The sequence below is a fragment of the Leptidea sinapis genome, chromosome 10, assembly GCF_905404315.1.
Source record: "Leptidea sinapis chromosome 10, ilLepSina1.1, whole genome shotgun sequence".
Taxonomy (NCBI): domain Eukaryota; kingdom Metazoa; phylum Arthropoda; class Insecta; order Lepidoptera; family Pieridae; genus Leptidea; species Leptidea sinapis.
Window position 1 is genome coordinate 8406910 of NC_066274.1, and position 15529 is coordinate 8422438.

The 15529-nt window shown below is 37.2% G+C and overlaps 1 protein-coding gene across 3 annotated transcripts; it reads right to left on the reverse strand.

The window, feature by feature from the left end:
- Nucleotides 1-2542: 2542 nt before the first annotated feature.
- LOC126966597 (cystathionine gamma-lyase-like) lies at nucleotides 2543-12372 on the reverse strand. Of its 3 annotated transcripts, none has more exons than XM_050810750.1 (8): nucleotides 12067-12372; nucleotides 9212-9367; nucleotides 8381-8577; nucleotides 7496-7586; nucleotides 6450-6717; nucleotides 4144-4296; nucleotides 3603-3777; nucleotides 2543-2717 (listed from the first exon to the last, which is right to left on the reverse strand). In XM_050810750.1, exons 2-8 carry the CDS (start codon nucleotides 9362-9364, stop codon nucleotides 2570-2572), a joined length of 1185 nt encoding a protein of 394 aa, XP_050666707.1. In that variant the 5' UTR covers nucleotides 9365-9367; nucleotides 12067-12372; the 3' UTR covers nucleotides 2543-2569. The 3 variants fall into 3 exon arrangements, with proteins under 3 accessions (XP_050666707.1, XP_050666708.1, XP_050666709.1); XM_050810751.1 differs by lacking the exon at nucleotides 12067-12372 and adding an exon at nucleotides 9685-9768; XM_050810752.1 differs by lacking the exon at nucleotides 12067-12372 and adding an exon at nucleotides 9674-9693.
- Nucleotides 12373-15529: the final 3157 nt, after the last annotated feature.

Here is a 15529-nt window from a genome sequence, read left to right on the forward strand (position 1 = left end):
ATGCACGAGCTTGTGCTAAACCATCTATTGCTATTGGGTGTTGCGTATTGTTGTATGCCTTATATTGTTTATACTTTTTATGTTTAACATACTCCGCTCCATTCCCCGTTGGCACGTTGTAATTTTATTTATGACATTTTTGTTAAATTTCCATGTCTGACAAGCGTAGGTCAGACAAGGAATAAGGCAAGATATCATAACCTTAGTCTTTAGTTTGATTGGCATGTTGCTCTTAAATATTTCTTTTAAGCTCCAGTATTTGTTCTATGTTAACTGAGCTCTGCGCTCAATCTCCTAGTAGTTGTTTGATCTGTCGAAGCTTATTTGCTTGCCTAGATAAATTTATTTCTCGGTATAATGGAGAAGCTCGTTATCGATGTATATATGTACCTTGGTGCTGTTAGTCATTACCATAGTTTTAGAGAGGTTCATTTCTAGTCCAGCAAGTTTGCTAGCTTGGTTTAGTGACTCTACCATGTGCTGTAGTTGTTTTTCTTTCTCTGATATCAGCACCAGCAAAACGTAGGTGGCTTAAATACTTACATTTTATTTTTATACCACGTTCATTCCAGTCAAGCTTATCTTTTATCGATTCTAATGTGGCTATAAATAGTATGGGTGACAGTGGATCCCCCTGTCTTACGCCTCTCTTTATAGGACTACCATGGACCAGCTGTTTCTAATTTAACTCTACTTTTGCTCTTCCTGTATATGCTTTTGATTACTCTTATAAATTCGTTTACTACGTTCTGCGTTGCTAGAGTTTCCCAGATATAGTTGTGACACCGAATCGAATGCTTTTCTGTTATCAATAAATGCCAAGTACAATGGTCTACTTCTCGATGAGGAGTTGGAGTGTGTGAATATGGTCGATGGTAGAGAAGCTTTTCCTGAATCCTGCCTGCTCGGTGGGTTGTCTTGTTTCTAATGTAGAGCAAATTTTTTTGGTCAGGGTTATAGAAAATAGCTTATATGCACTCGACAGCAGACTTATAGGTCTATAGTTACCATAGGGTTGCCTTTTTTTTATAATTTTTTTTTTAGATTCAGTCTCTCCAGATTCGAGGATAGAGTTGAATAAATTTGTAAAGGGTGTAGATAATATTGGGGCAGCTGACTTTAGAGTCTATTTAGAGTCCGATCCTGGGCTTTTGTCTAGTTTTAGTTTGTTCAGTGCCTCGATGACGTCACTTTCTTCAATTTCTGGTCTTTTTAGTATGTTACTATCACTGCTGGTATTATGGTTTTCGTGGTTAGTGTCTTCTGCCTCGTTTGTGCTGTATAAATTCCTGTAGAACTCTGTCGCTATGTTAATGATGTCACCGTGGTTGTTTTTGGTTAGTACACCTTAGTTTTATCTCTTTGATCCAAGTTTTATTTGGTTTCAGCTCCTTATATGCCTTTTTTGTGCTTCCAGTTTTATGGAGGTGTTTTTCAATAGTTTTAAATCTGTGGTTGGCGTAGTCTTTTTTTATGTATTTGTTAACAAGCTTATAATGCGCCGAGATTTCGTTTCTTATTGCTTTGTTTTTATTTGAACTTTTTTTAAGGTCTTGTCTTCTTTCAAAAAGTTATAATGTTTGCTCTGAGAATATTTTGTGGTCTTTCTTTGGGCTTTGTGCTACTAGGGCATTTTGCAAGCTTGTGGTGATGATTCTGATTTAGTTATCGTAGTATTTCTGGACTGGGAAAATTGCAGCACTAAGTCCCGGCGAACATTTGATCTTTTGATATGTAGGAGCTTAAGTATTCGTTAAGCTATGTGATTTCTTTCTTCGCTTGTTATTGTGCTTTGTTAGTAAACTTTGTTCTATTCTTTTTGAAATGTGTGTCATATGATATTGTGGCTCATACAGTCTTGTGATCCGAAGGGTAATTAATGTTCAGTACCTCTATGTCTTTAAACAGACGAGGTCGATTCGACAGCACAAAGTCTATTTAATTTTTGGTGGCTCCGTCCGGTGACCATCATGTTTTTTTTTTGTATATTTTTGTTTTCACTGGCATATTCGATTAATCTTTGTCCTCTCTCATTTTTGATTCGATATCCGTGTGTTTTCATTATTGAATGTTCCTCATTTTTTGGTGTTCCAATTTTAGCGTTTAGGTCGCTCATCAGTAAGATCTTTATGTGCTAGTTCTAAAACCCTATTTACTGTCACATAAAAGTTATCGATTTCATTTTCGCTTGCTTGTGCAGAAGGAGCGTAGACTTGAATGATGGATAAGCTAGTATTCTCAAATTTCAGGTCCAATATGGCTACTCTATGAATCACTTTCTTTTGCTTTCTTTAATAAAATGTTAAATAAAAAGATAGCTACTTACTTAAGTAGCTGGGGGAACTTAATACATCCACTCGGACTCAAGACCTTTGGGAAGAGGGGATAGCCGAAAAACAGCGCTGCATGGAAACATGAATCCTGATGATAATTTCAGGGGAAACTGAGCCTTCTCCTTTTGCCTACTTAATGCTTCATCGCTTAATTATTATGCATTTAATTTGTGTAATGTTCCGTATGGTAATAAATAATTTATTTCATATTATTTTTAAGTATTTATTTAATAATTTTATTCAAAGGCTAGTTTAAGCGCCTGATCAAGGTCTTTTATCAAATCATCGATGTCCTCTAAGCCAACGGAGAGTCTGATCAGGGAGTCGGTGATACCCAATAGTTCGAGCCGTTCCGGTGACAAGGAGGCATGCGTCATCAACGTTCTGGAACAGAAATAATGATTGAGATTTTATTTCGACGAGTTAACGTTTTATATAATATTTATAGCAACTAAATTATGACGGTTCACTGTCAGTACATTTATGAAAATTTCAAATACGTTCATAAAAATCGTTGTCTTTTTGCTATTACCTAATAGTAGTTTTCATTATTATAACACTAGAAGTAAGGGATTGCTTGTAACTAATTCTAGTAGGCTTCACAAGATACATAATAGCTTTAAGGGTAAATTTATACACTTTTATAATATAGTGCATAGTGTGGATCACTTGGCGTTGCGTAGAGACGTCGCTTCATTGTGTCTTCTGCCGCATTTATGTACACGGGTAGTGTTCCGAAGAGCTGTTCAACCTGATTCCTGCCGCCGAATTCCACCTTCGCACGACAGGCCACAAATTAGGATATCATCCCCACCATCTGGATGTGTGGCGGTCCTCCACAGTGCGGTTTTCAAAGAGCTTTCTTCCACGTACTACAAAGCTGTGGAATGAGCTTCCTTGTGCGGTGTTTCCGGAACGATACGACATGGGTACCTTCAAAAAAAGCGCGTACACCTTCCTTAAAGGCCGACAACGCTCTTGTGATTCCTCTGGTGTTGCAAGAGAATGTGGGCGGCGGTGATCACTTATCACCAGGTGACCCGTACGCTCGTTTGTCCTCCTATTCCATAAAAAAAAAAGTTTGAATCATCAGTAATTTTTAAAACTTCCACAGATTTGTAAAGCTGCTTATGTTGAAAATAATCGCCAATCTCAACTTAGGTTTTATTTCAAAGAATTTGTTTTTATTAACTATGTCGTAATTACTAAGAAACAGGAGAGCAGAAAATATAAATGTACAAAATTAAAATTTAATAAACTAATACATACGGCAATTCAGCGAGGCTTTCATATCCACCCAAACTCTCTGCCAAAATGAAAACTTGAAGAGAACTGAGGAATATCTTGGATTCTTTGAGACCCCCGCTGTGCCTGAAGCTGAATGTTCCAGAGTGGCCCGTCATCTGTTTCTTCGCTATTTCATGTTGAGGGTGCGTGGGAAGACCTGACGTTGTATATATATAAGTAAAACAAATTAGTAATATGTATCTCTCTTTTATGTCAAGGCTATTTTTCAGTACAACAATTTTTTATTCAAATAACCTTCCGAAAGAATGCTATTTACTTAAGCAAAAAATTATTGCAGAACTTTCTGCGGAGGACCCGCAGCTATATAACCTGACTGATTGTGGCAGCATTTAGAAATGCCCGGGTTTTATGGTTTAACCAACCAGTATAGGTATTTAGTTCAATACGTAGAAAGCTATTTTTGTGTTTGTTAATGAGTATGCTCACATTTTTTCAAATAAGATGCATTCAAATATATCAAAATCGGACCTAGTTTATAGGATCAATATTGTGTATAATATACCTGGATGTAAAACTTCGGTGATTTTTGGATGTTTCTCCAGCCATTGAGCAATCGTTAGTGCAGACTTCTTGTGTTGCTCCATACGTAACGCCAGGGTCTTCAGGCTTCTGTTAACTAGATAGCAGTCCATCGGCGAAGGTACAATACCCAGTGCTAGAAAAATATAGTCACTGTTATAGATAAGTAATAAAGTTTGCTGAGAGAGGTAATGTATTAATTGCAGCGCTGCCGATATTAATACAATATTTGTGCTGCAGAAGAGGGCTATTCGCGTTATTTATAACCTAGGTCTTAAAGAATCATTGAGTACAATATTACTTTGTAAACATATTTATTCGATGAAAAAAAAGCCCACTGAGTTTGTTGCGCCCATTCTTCTCAGGTCTGAGGCATTCGTTTTGGAATGGGTGGTAGTTCTTTTTGACTTTCAATAAATGATTTCACATCCTATTTTGAATAAAAATATTTGAATTTGTAAATTGTTAATAGACTTTACTGGGAAAGGTTAACGTATTAAACACCGCTCTGTTAAGATTTTGGTAGTAAGGGCAAAGATTATGAATAGTCAAGTGTACGGGAAAGGAGATATCGCACTGTGGAGCCACAATATATCCAGAATCCAGACAGTGATGGATAAAGACAGGATGATAACGGAAGATGTGGCCTGTGGTGTGATGTTGGAATTTGGTGGCAGGAAGTAGTTGATAAAAATAGGTACCTACTTATTGTTCCGTAACTACCTACTTAGCTTTAATCATTTATAAATAAAAGTAGGTAATTATCGATAAACATCTAATGATAATGACTATCCAGATTATGTTTGGTGATTATTATTATGATTGAGCACAATCATTTATAACTCTATAATCATTCAAGGCTCAAAACATAATATTAGTACATTATGTATTTAAGACTAATAATAAGTTGTTAAAGATTTATATATATGATCTTAATAGGATTTTTTTGGAAGTGGAGGATAAATGACGAATGGGTAATCTCATGTTAAATGTTCACCACCATCCATTTTCTCCTGCAATACCAGACGAGCACCCGGCGCTGTTTTCTAAGGTACCCATGTCGTATCGTCCTGGAAACTAACCCGGGCAAGGAAGCTCATTCCATGGTTTGGACACATTCTTTAGTGTCGCAGAACAGTTTTGACCCATTTGAAAAAAGATAGGTGTACAAAAAAGCTTGGTAATTGGGTGCCACATGAGCTCACTGAAAAAAACGTGATGAACGGTGTACTGATTTGCGATTAACCTAAAATAATAATATATGATTGATAATTGGTGATGAAAAGTTGATTACGTATGACAAGAACGTCCGAAAAAGGTCGTGATCAAACGTCGGTCATGTTTTACAGACTGTGGCAAAACCCGCGTTAACTCGCAATAATGATGGATGGTATGGAAGGGCATTTCTTGTGATTACCTCTATAGCCGGGTAGAACCATCGATTCGGATCTCTATAGCCAACAATTGATGAGATTAAAGCAAGAAATAGTGAGAAAGCGGCCGAAGCGGTCTCGCATCATGATAACGGTATACCACACACAAATTTAGCCATACAGTAGAAATTAAGAGAGTTTTGCTGGATAGTGTTAATGTATCCGCCATATAGAGGAATCCCAGGTGGATTTCAATCTTTTTAGTATTCTTTGGGCAGTATCAGGTTAACAATAAGAGAAAACTTACTTATGTACCTTCGGTGTACTTGACGCGTTTTTTTGATCAGAACTCATAACGTCATCGAACAATAGCACATAATATATACCTACTATAAAAATTAAATGTTAATAAATCCTGAAAAAACGCTTCTTTCGTTTAATAATATTTAATTTGAAATTACTTTTTCCCCAACCTATTATGCATAATATATAATATGCATAATAGGTTCCGACGGAATTTCAATCATAGTATGATTGTAATGTCTGGACCTGAAGGTGGCGTGTTTTATTAGCTCAACGGAAGGCTTGCACAATATCTCAAAAGAATAGCCGACGGGCATCAATTGACTTTGATTCTTTCGAATATATCTATATCTATCGAGTAGATATTATACGAGGTAGCTTTGTAAGCAGCGGACTGGCTTGTGTCGGCGCCGCTAGAGCCGTAGCTCCGACCTTACATAAATGCTCCCCCGACAAGCTGATATTTTATATTTACCGAGATATCCATGATTTTGATTAGGGTAGATGATAAAATACTTGTTGTAAAATAACTACACCACAGATTTTTATCCTAGTAGATAGCTTGCTATACTCTAATTTTACCTTTTTAAAAATCATAGGCCAAACTACTTACAATTTTGTAAGAACCGCAGTCTCGTATTAAGTTCATCATCATTGAGGACAGCTGCGCCCATAATAACATCCGAGTGTCCATTCATGTACTTGGTTAACGAGTACATGATAATGTCTGCACCGAAGTCCAAAGGTCTTTGTAAATACGAGGTCAGGAAGGTATTGTCCACTACTACAATGACATCTCCGTGACTCTTCGCTAGTCTTGACAAAGCTGCTATATCCACTACTTTCAGAAGAGGGTTTGTGGGTGTTTCAAGCCACATTAACTATGAAAAAATCATTTATATTATGTATAAAGTGACAATATCCGTTTTCAACGATAGAATTAACAAATCACAAGGAAGAGGGGACAAAGTAGAATTTGGGTATATTTCAAGAGCTCACTCCTTACATGCTGCAGATCTAACTATGCGATGTTCTGGAAAGTCATTACAAAGTTAACATAATACCGATCGAATAGAGAACCTCCTCCTTTTTGAAGTCGGTTAAAATATAGCACGCCGCAAAATCAATCATTATTTTACAGATATAAAAGTAATGATAATTCCGATAATTCCGATAATAATGATACACACAACTTTTTTAATTTAATCAAATTTTATAACGATTAATTGTTGTTATGGTACCTGCACTCATTACATTGAAATAAAAAAGACCAAGTCATCTCCAACTTTTAATACCGGTATAATACGAAAATTCAAGGGCTCTTTCCCTTTTTTTGTCTGGTACCATCGACGCCTATTAAGCAATAAGAATGCATTGACGCTGCAATGATAATGCAATCATTTTGAGTAGAGTCAGCGCTGGTGACGCGTTGTTGCAGCGATACTCGTTACTCATCTTTTAAAAGGAGATGTCGCTAATTGCCATTTAGAGCATATCTCGTGCCTTTATAGCGACCAGAGACAACGCACGTATGCAAAACTCGTGTGAAAGGGCATTAATTAGATATATTAAGTAATATGTTGCTCACGAGTTATATATCTATGACTTCTGTCGTATTACTTTAGCAGTAATCTAAATATGTAAAAACATCAAAGGTACCTTAGTATTTTTCTTAAATGCAGATTTAACAAGTTCCATATTCGTGAAGTCTGTAAATGTCACCTCAATGCCGAGTCGAGTCATGACTGCTCTGAAAATACAAGACAAACATAGGTAGATATAACATAAAAATATAGATAGGTTACCCTAGTAAATGAGGACTTAGGACTTTCTGTCACTTTTATCTAGCCTATAGTATAAAGCCTAGTAGGTATACCTAGCCAGTGTGGCACAAAAGGCAATAAGACAGTTTTTTTAATATATTTATTTAAAACGTTAAAAATTTACATTAACAGCAAACCAAAAATCACGAAGAATTGTCCGGATAACTTGATAGTCTTACGTATGAAGCTGCGCTTTTAGTTGACAAATTCCGTTCATAAATTTAAACACGTGACTTAGCAGCTACTCTTTCTATCTCTGAGATTGCTGGGGTAAAGCTTGGTCAGAAAGTGGCCTACTTAAAGTCAAACATTATTTCGATATTCAACAACAAATTCTTAATGGTTTAGATAAATTATATGTCTAGATAGTCTCTTGCTATAAGACAACCGATAAAAATAGGCCAGGAATATTCGTTTAGTGTGCGTGACAAGTTACGTCTTACACTCGCGATTTGTATTAAGTACATCCTTTGTTTTTTAGCGTGCATTGCTCAAAATAGGGGTTAGTTCTAAAGTAACTTTTTTTTCGACGTTTTTACAACTGTCATAGTCTATCTAGACGTATAAATTTTATGCCATGATACTCTGTCATTAAGCTTGATAAAGTCATTACCACCATTTTGTTAAGAATGGTTCTTGGACATAACACTTGTACAGCCCAACTTATAAGGTTTCCTATAATAGCCAGATTGTCCTCATTGTAAATTGGACATTGCAATACCTGAATAGCCTGTCGGTTCCGCCGTACAAATCATCGCTAGCTATGATGTGATCGCCCTGACTCAACAACGACGCGATCGTAGTGGTCGCTCCCAGTCCTGAAGAAAATGTCAAAGCATGCTTTGCTCCGTCTAAAGCCGCCAAGCACTGTTCAAGAGTGTTCCTCGTAGGGTTGCCAGATCTGCCATATTTAAATCTCTAAAAAAATTCGTAAAATGAATTGTTTTATGTATCTATTATGTTATTTATGTATGGGTTTCGAATATACCAAGCCACTGGTGACTGAATATCTAAAAAAATACCGGGTTGCACTCCGGGAGTGCCGGCAGAAGTGAAAACTTGAACACTAATGTTCTGTGCATTTTGGAATGGTTAGAGAATAATTTCGCACGGCAATTTTCGGTTTATTACAATATTCATTTATTGCGCTATCAGAGCGCTTTCGTAAGTACTACGTAAGATCCGAATCCGATCCGTACCCGTCAAAACACGATCAACGATGTCAACCGTTAGAAATAGTTCTACCACTACACCGGACCGTATTTTCACGGGCACGGATCGGATTCGGATCGGCGAAAGCGCTCTTATACATTAAAATGACAATTTATATTACACAAAAAATTTAACACTTCAGAACTATTACAGTTATTTTACATTAAAAAGTTTATCTCTCAGAAAAATCAACTTTAATCTATAATTTCAACGACTGTTACTTCCGAATTTTCGATCAGGTCACGTGTCCTGACGCGAGTTTCACATTTTATACCTATCCTTGCCCGTCCCAAGGAAAGTGCTCAGCGCCGCTAAAGGAGTTTTGACTTCAAAAACTTACTTTGTACTCCCCCGGTGCTGGTTGTTTGAATGTGGTAGACGTCACAATTGGTGTAACAACTGCTTCAGAGGTACAATAACTTGGGTCATGGCCAGCACGGATAGCTGTTGTAGCGAAGCCAGGCTTTTGAACTAGGAATCCTTGATCACCCATTATCTGTAAAAACAATTTTAAAACGTTAATTGTTAAACGCAAACGCAGAAAATTTAATACACAGCTCTCAAATGTTTAAAGACCTAATTAGGAGTTAGTGCCCCTTAATTGCCCAACAGATTAAAAATTGAATAACATAATTATTATCTTTAACTCAATAATTTTAATTAAAAAAAAAACTATTAACAATCATTTTATTATGTACTGAAGTTATGGCTGGAATTAAAAAAACCTCTGAAATTTTCTAAAACTACAACAAATATATGGGTCATAATTTTAAATATAGCAGAATATAACAATATACACAACCAAAATCCTACCACAACCGAGACTTAGATGCAAAATCGATAAGACACAACCTTATGTGTGTAATGTTGTTGACAACTAATATTCGTATTGATAACAGCGGCAATTTATTGTAGATTATAGCAAAGTGATCAGATATATATATTATTAAGTATATTTTAATGTGTAATGTTTGATAAATTTAGACGTGACGTAAATTATACATGATAATCTTTCCATTTTTAATTTAGTAACTACCTAACACTTGCCATTCAAATTTCTCCTATGAGGCCAATATGAGTCTACTTGAAACTCACCTAGTTGCTTAGCAACGGAATATTGGAAGCAATTGGAATATTGGAAGATTGAAAGACCCCAACTTTAAAAGAGTCGGAGCATGCACTGTCGATAACAACATAGCCAAACCGCTAATGACACATTTGCATAGCCTCTCGGGAAGCTCATTTTATGATAGTAGCTCTTACTTACACTGGATCGAAGGCTTTCGCTAGGTCCAGACTTACCGCTAACTCTACCTTGAACTCAACTCAACCTCCCCCATTTATGAGGGACATAGAAGAAGATCATCCCTAGCTGAGCAGCTTTGACGAAAACTCTACACGCAATCGCAGATCAGCTGATGCTCGTTTTGATATTAAACAATATGTTTTTATCAAAAGAAGTTTAATGCTACTTATAGTTTATGATGGATTCGAAAGCATTGAGATTGTATTACCTACTTACTAATGAAGGACAGCGAGATAGCAATATATGATCTTACAAAATTCCCATTAGTAATTAGGTATATAAGATATTCCATGAAAGTGAAAAAACTAGCGATCAAAATTTTCGCTTGGTAGGTTTAGTCAGACTTCTCAATGGTAGGAGTTGGTTCGTTTTGAAACAGAAAAACTGTTGACTTAGGCGTTGTTTCTGAATCATTTTAATAAATTAATCATCCGTTTTTATTGCTGCTAGCGAACGAGATTCAGGGTACTGGCTTCAGGTCACTCCTTCGAGTAACATAGGGACACTTCTCAATAATGCCAGCTTCTAAATCGTAGTTGGTTTACGCCTGGGTATCCCTAGAACAGTTCCCCATATGTGCCGCTGTGGAGGCAATGTAGACAGCCTTGGTCACCATGGCTTATCTTGCCGCCGCAGTGCGGGCCGTCTCTCACGCCATGCCGCCTTAAACGACGTCTTGCGTCAGGCCTTTACTATCGTCAACGTGCCGGCTATCCTAGAGCCGAATGGAATTTCAGTGATGATGGTAAGAGGCCTGATGGCATGACGTTGATTCCTTGGAGCCGTGGAAAGCCACTGGTGTGGGATGCGACTTGTGTGGACACGCTAGCTCCCTTTCATATTGAACATTCATCGATCATAGAGCGGGAGGTGCAGCGGCGGAAACTGGCGAAAACCTAAAGCGGAGGAAATATGCATCATGGTGATGGCTACATATTTGTTTCCTTTGGGGTGGAGACGATGGGTCCTTGAGGTTCATCGGCACAAAATCTCGAAAAAGAAAAAACTATCCAGGCGTCTAACCGATTTAACAGGTGACCCAAGATCTTGTACGTACCTCTGTCAAAGGATAAGTTTGGCTATACAAAGAGGTAACGCTGCCAGCTTCATGGGCACCTTACCTGCCGATAGCGTTCTTAATGATATTTTCTATTTGTAAATAATTAATTTTGTTAGATTATTTAAGTTTTCTTTTATTATTTTTTATATAAATAGCGTTATTAATTATTAAGTCATATGTATGTAAAGATCATTATTTATTAAAAATTCATTTGTATTAAAATAACTCTACTTAAATATATAAATAACTCTACTATCATCCTTTAGCCTGCTTTAAAGTTGACTAATTATGTGGCGGCACGGTTCCACACGGGCCCGCTTTCGTGATTTGGTGAGGTTGTGTTGATTTTCGAGAAGAATCTTGTAGCGAACTAATCTGAAGAGTGTGCTGAATCTCTCCGTAATTAATCATAGTCCAATTATCTTTAATTACATTTTCACTGCTAGCATTTTTTCTTTGGTAAACCACTTCTTTTCATCCCAAAGTTAGACGACGGCGCTTGAATTTAGTAAGCTAACGGTAGGTTGCTTTAGAAGGTTTTTTCCTTCACCCATAAAATATGTTATTCGAAGTAGTTTTAGGCCACATTTGAAATTGTAGAAAAATATCATCGCACCAAAATATTTTCTATGTCTTACAATTTTTAATTATGGTGTCAAAAAAATGGGGATGTAAATTTGAAAATGGAAAGTCGATATTTTTCATTTGAATATGTATATTTCTTTATTTATTTAATTATAATCGATTTGGCTACAAACATGTCTTTTTTCGCAAACCTTTCTGAGTGGCCTGATAAGTTTGTAGAAATATAAAAAAAAGATTAACTTACCTTACGACGACCCCAACACCTTATTTAATACTAGAAGTTCTGTATAGGAGCCACAACAATTCAGCTTCAACTCGCGGACTAAATTAAATATAACAGCAGTCGTTTGGAAAAACGGTATCAACGGCCATTCAAACGAAACGAATAAAATCACTGCCGAATCATCTTTGTACGCGAACGTTTTGCAATTATTTCAATGGATTTATGGCAAGGATAGTTGGAAAGCATTTATAAAAAGAAAAACTAAAAAACCTCTCAAAATGAAAATTATGCACTGCGAAGTTGCTAAGTTGTTTAAAAACTGACTAACATGTGAAAATAAATACGAACACGAAATTGCTGACCTAAATCGAACATTTTTTGCTATCGAATGCTTTGAAATAGGTTAAAATTATAAATAGACGGACGGACGGGAGCGGAATCTTAAGCTCGGATAACTCAATGTGTTATTATTGTTTAACCTTATTTATTACTATAAGCTAACTTTCTAAAAGTTGTGTGGTGTAAATACAGATATGTATTATATAAAGAAGCAACGAAAATTTTATACTTCATCGACAAAATGGCAGCAGAGCATATAGTCCTCAGAATTTTCCCCATATCACTATAATACAAAGCCAGGACCTCTGCACTATGGCGTCGCGTAGAGTTTTGAGACCGTGACCGCATCTACGCGCGTTATCAGGTCCTAAAGTGGTAACGAAGAACGGATTGTCTCATGATCATCTGTATTCAATCGGCAATCGACGACGTGCTTGCACAGATTCCCTCCGGTACAATCGTACTCTTGGGTAACTTGAACGAGCATAGTGCCAAATGGCTTGGGTGGTCCCAAGGTTTCCGTTTTGGGTAGTCTTACCATTGCCAGATCATGAGTGTCATGCCTATCCAACGCCCACATTACAAAATACAAGCAACCTGCTGCATTTGGTACTTCAGCAGCAGATTGAGATCGGATGCGTTCATCTTCTGAACTCTTGGGGCAGGGTTCGTTTCCTTGGATGATCCCTGTCATGATGTCTATGCCATTGCAGTCACCGATGTGATACTATAGGGCATGTATATTTTCATACCAAGCTCTGAAGTACCGATCGGTGGCAGATCCTTGTTTCGATAAGTCAGTCAGTAAAGCAGACTCGACTGCAAAAAAGCGTATTGAACTTGGGTTGCGGCACTTGGCACGATTAGAGTTTTGTGTATATCCATTATTAGTATCATTATTTCATCCTATAAAAGTAACAATTGATTAGATTGAGAGAGGAGGAGCCTGCCTACTGGCCAGAATATAAGTGATTTAAGCGATTGTGATATATTATTATTATGAATGAATAGTAAACGATTCATTAGTTACTAACGCAAGAAAATGCGCCCACGTAAAGTTCGTTACCTATGACGCCCGTGCTCATGATCGGAGATCATTTCTCTGCGCTACCGATTTATCGAAGGGTCAAGCGGATGCCTTTTAGCAACTTAAGGATTCTCCTTTGTCATCGCAAGTGGAGGGTGCCTCATCGAGTGTGTCAGCCGCTGGTATGTCATCACAGTAGCACATTGCAAGTAACCTTTCTCAATGCACGGAAGATTTTAATGGTTTGTCATAGCACCCCGAAACCACGGAAGCGTTTATAGATGCTGTGGAAATTTACAAGGAATGTCTATCTGTCAGCGATAATATGGAGCTCCGTGGGCTGTCTATGTTACTCCATGGTGACGGAGCAGTGTAGTGGAGTGGTATTAAAAACGAAATAACGTCATGGCCGGATGCATTGGAAGTTTACGATCAATGTCTGGAATACCCCGCCCTGCGTACATATTATTCCGAGATGTTTTTACCGAGGAGTAATGTACGGAACGGGCTGATGTACGTATCGTTCGACTTCGAACGTTGTTGGTGAAGTAACCATATTCACTACCAGAGGAGGCAAAGATAGACATCATAAATGGTTTATTACATAGAAGAATCAGGAAGAAGTTAACCAGGGACATCGTGATCGACTTTTTTATTGTCACGTGAGACCACATAGAGGAGGCGCTCTCCGAACCCTCCGAGCATGATCGAACTTTATCGTCATCACCGCCGCCGTATGGTGACCGCGCACTGCCGCCGCTGTCTACAAGGTCGAGTGAAGGTGTCGGTGGTGATTGACCTCTGATATTGTTCAACTTGAGTCCTTATCAGTACCTGTTGTATTTGTTATCTTGCCCGGCGCCTTTAACAATTACCTTATATTATACATATATTAATTAATTGACCTTGTTAGGTATCGATTTCTTGAGCAAAGTCAAGTTGATAATAGATTTTTCTAAAACCTATTTGTGATTTCGGAGTGTTTTGACAATCATATCTCCGATCTACGAGCGGTATTCGCGTTTAATAACTGAGAGCGAATTGCAAAAAGTATGTTTTTGCCAAGACATCGGCTCAAATATCGAGATATTTATCATACCATCGCGGGAGTACCCTCATGACGAACATCCACTCGAGTACGTAAGCCGTCTTCCTACGCCAGCTGAACGTAACTACTCTACAAAGGAAACGGTTGGTGTTAGTCGTTGTTTGGGATGTTGAGATGGCCATAAAGTTTGCGTCAGGAGTGCCTACTAACCCTTAAATAGATTTTTTACACTCAAATCACCAGGTGGTAGACTTGTTTGATGGGCCTTGAAGCTATAATCTAATATACACCAGGAAAAGCTAATGTTAATCGCATGTTCCAGCTCTATCGTATAAAGTTGTCTTTATCCACTGTTTTTTTATTCTTACACCCGATCCATAGTTTGATGTATCATTTATAAGTATGCTTAAATTATTATTTTCGCATTCAATTTTAATACAATTAACCATGAATTAACCCTATGATGATAGAGTACATTGTAATTAGTGGCGTAGCGTGCCTTGGCGGGGCCCCGTATAAAAATTAGTTTGGAGGCCCTTATGAAGAGTAAAGCTTTCCCACAAAAGAAAGAAAATGTTTGCATAAAATTAAAAGAAACATTTATTCATCATTATTATCTGTCATTTTTTCAATTTTCTTTGGAGTTTACTCCTTAACAATCGATTTTGATATAAGGCGCCCGGTATGAGAAAAATATGGATAGTAAAATCTGCTCATCAAAATTTGATAGTAACGTTTTTCTCATTTAAATAAAAACAGACTTTGTCAGCTTACATATAAGGCAACAATTAGCATTGTATTTTCCTGTCGGCCACCTATCGTTACTTTTGAAAATTATTTTATTTTGCAATAAGAAGTGTTGTGGCTAGTGAATGTTAGTTTCCTAAACTTTATTAGATGGCGTTGAACCACAGACACAGATCTTAGTCCAAATTAAAAACAAATAATACTAGATTAAACGTCATCTACTGTAACTTTCATAAACTATTTCCAAATCGAACGCTGAATCTTTCGAGTAATACGACAACATCTTTTTATTATATTGATATTGATTGATATAAAAGACACTA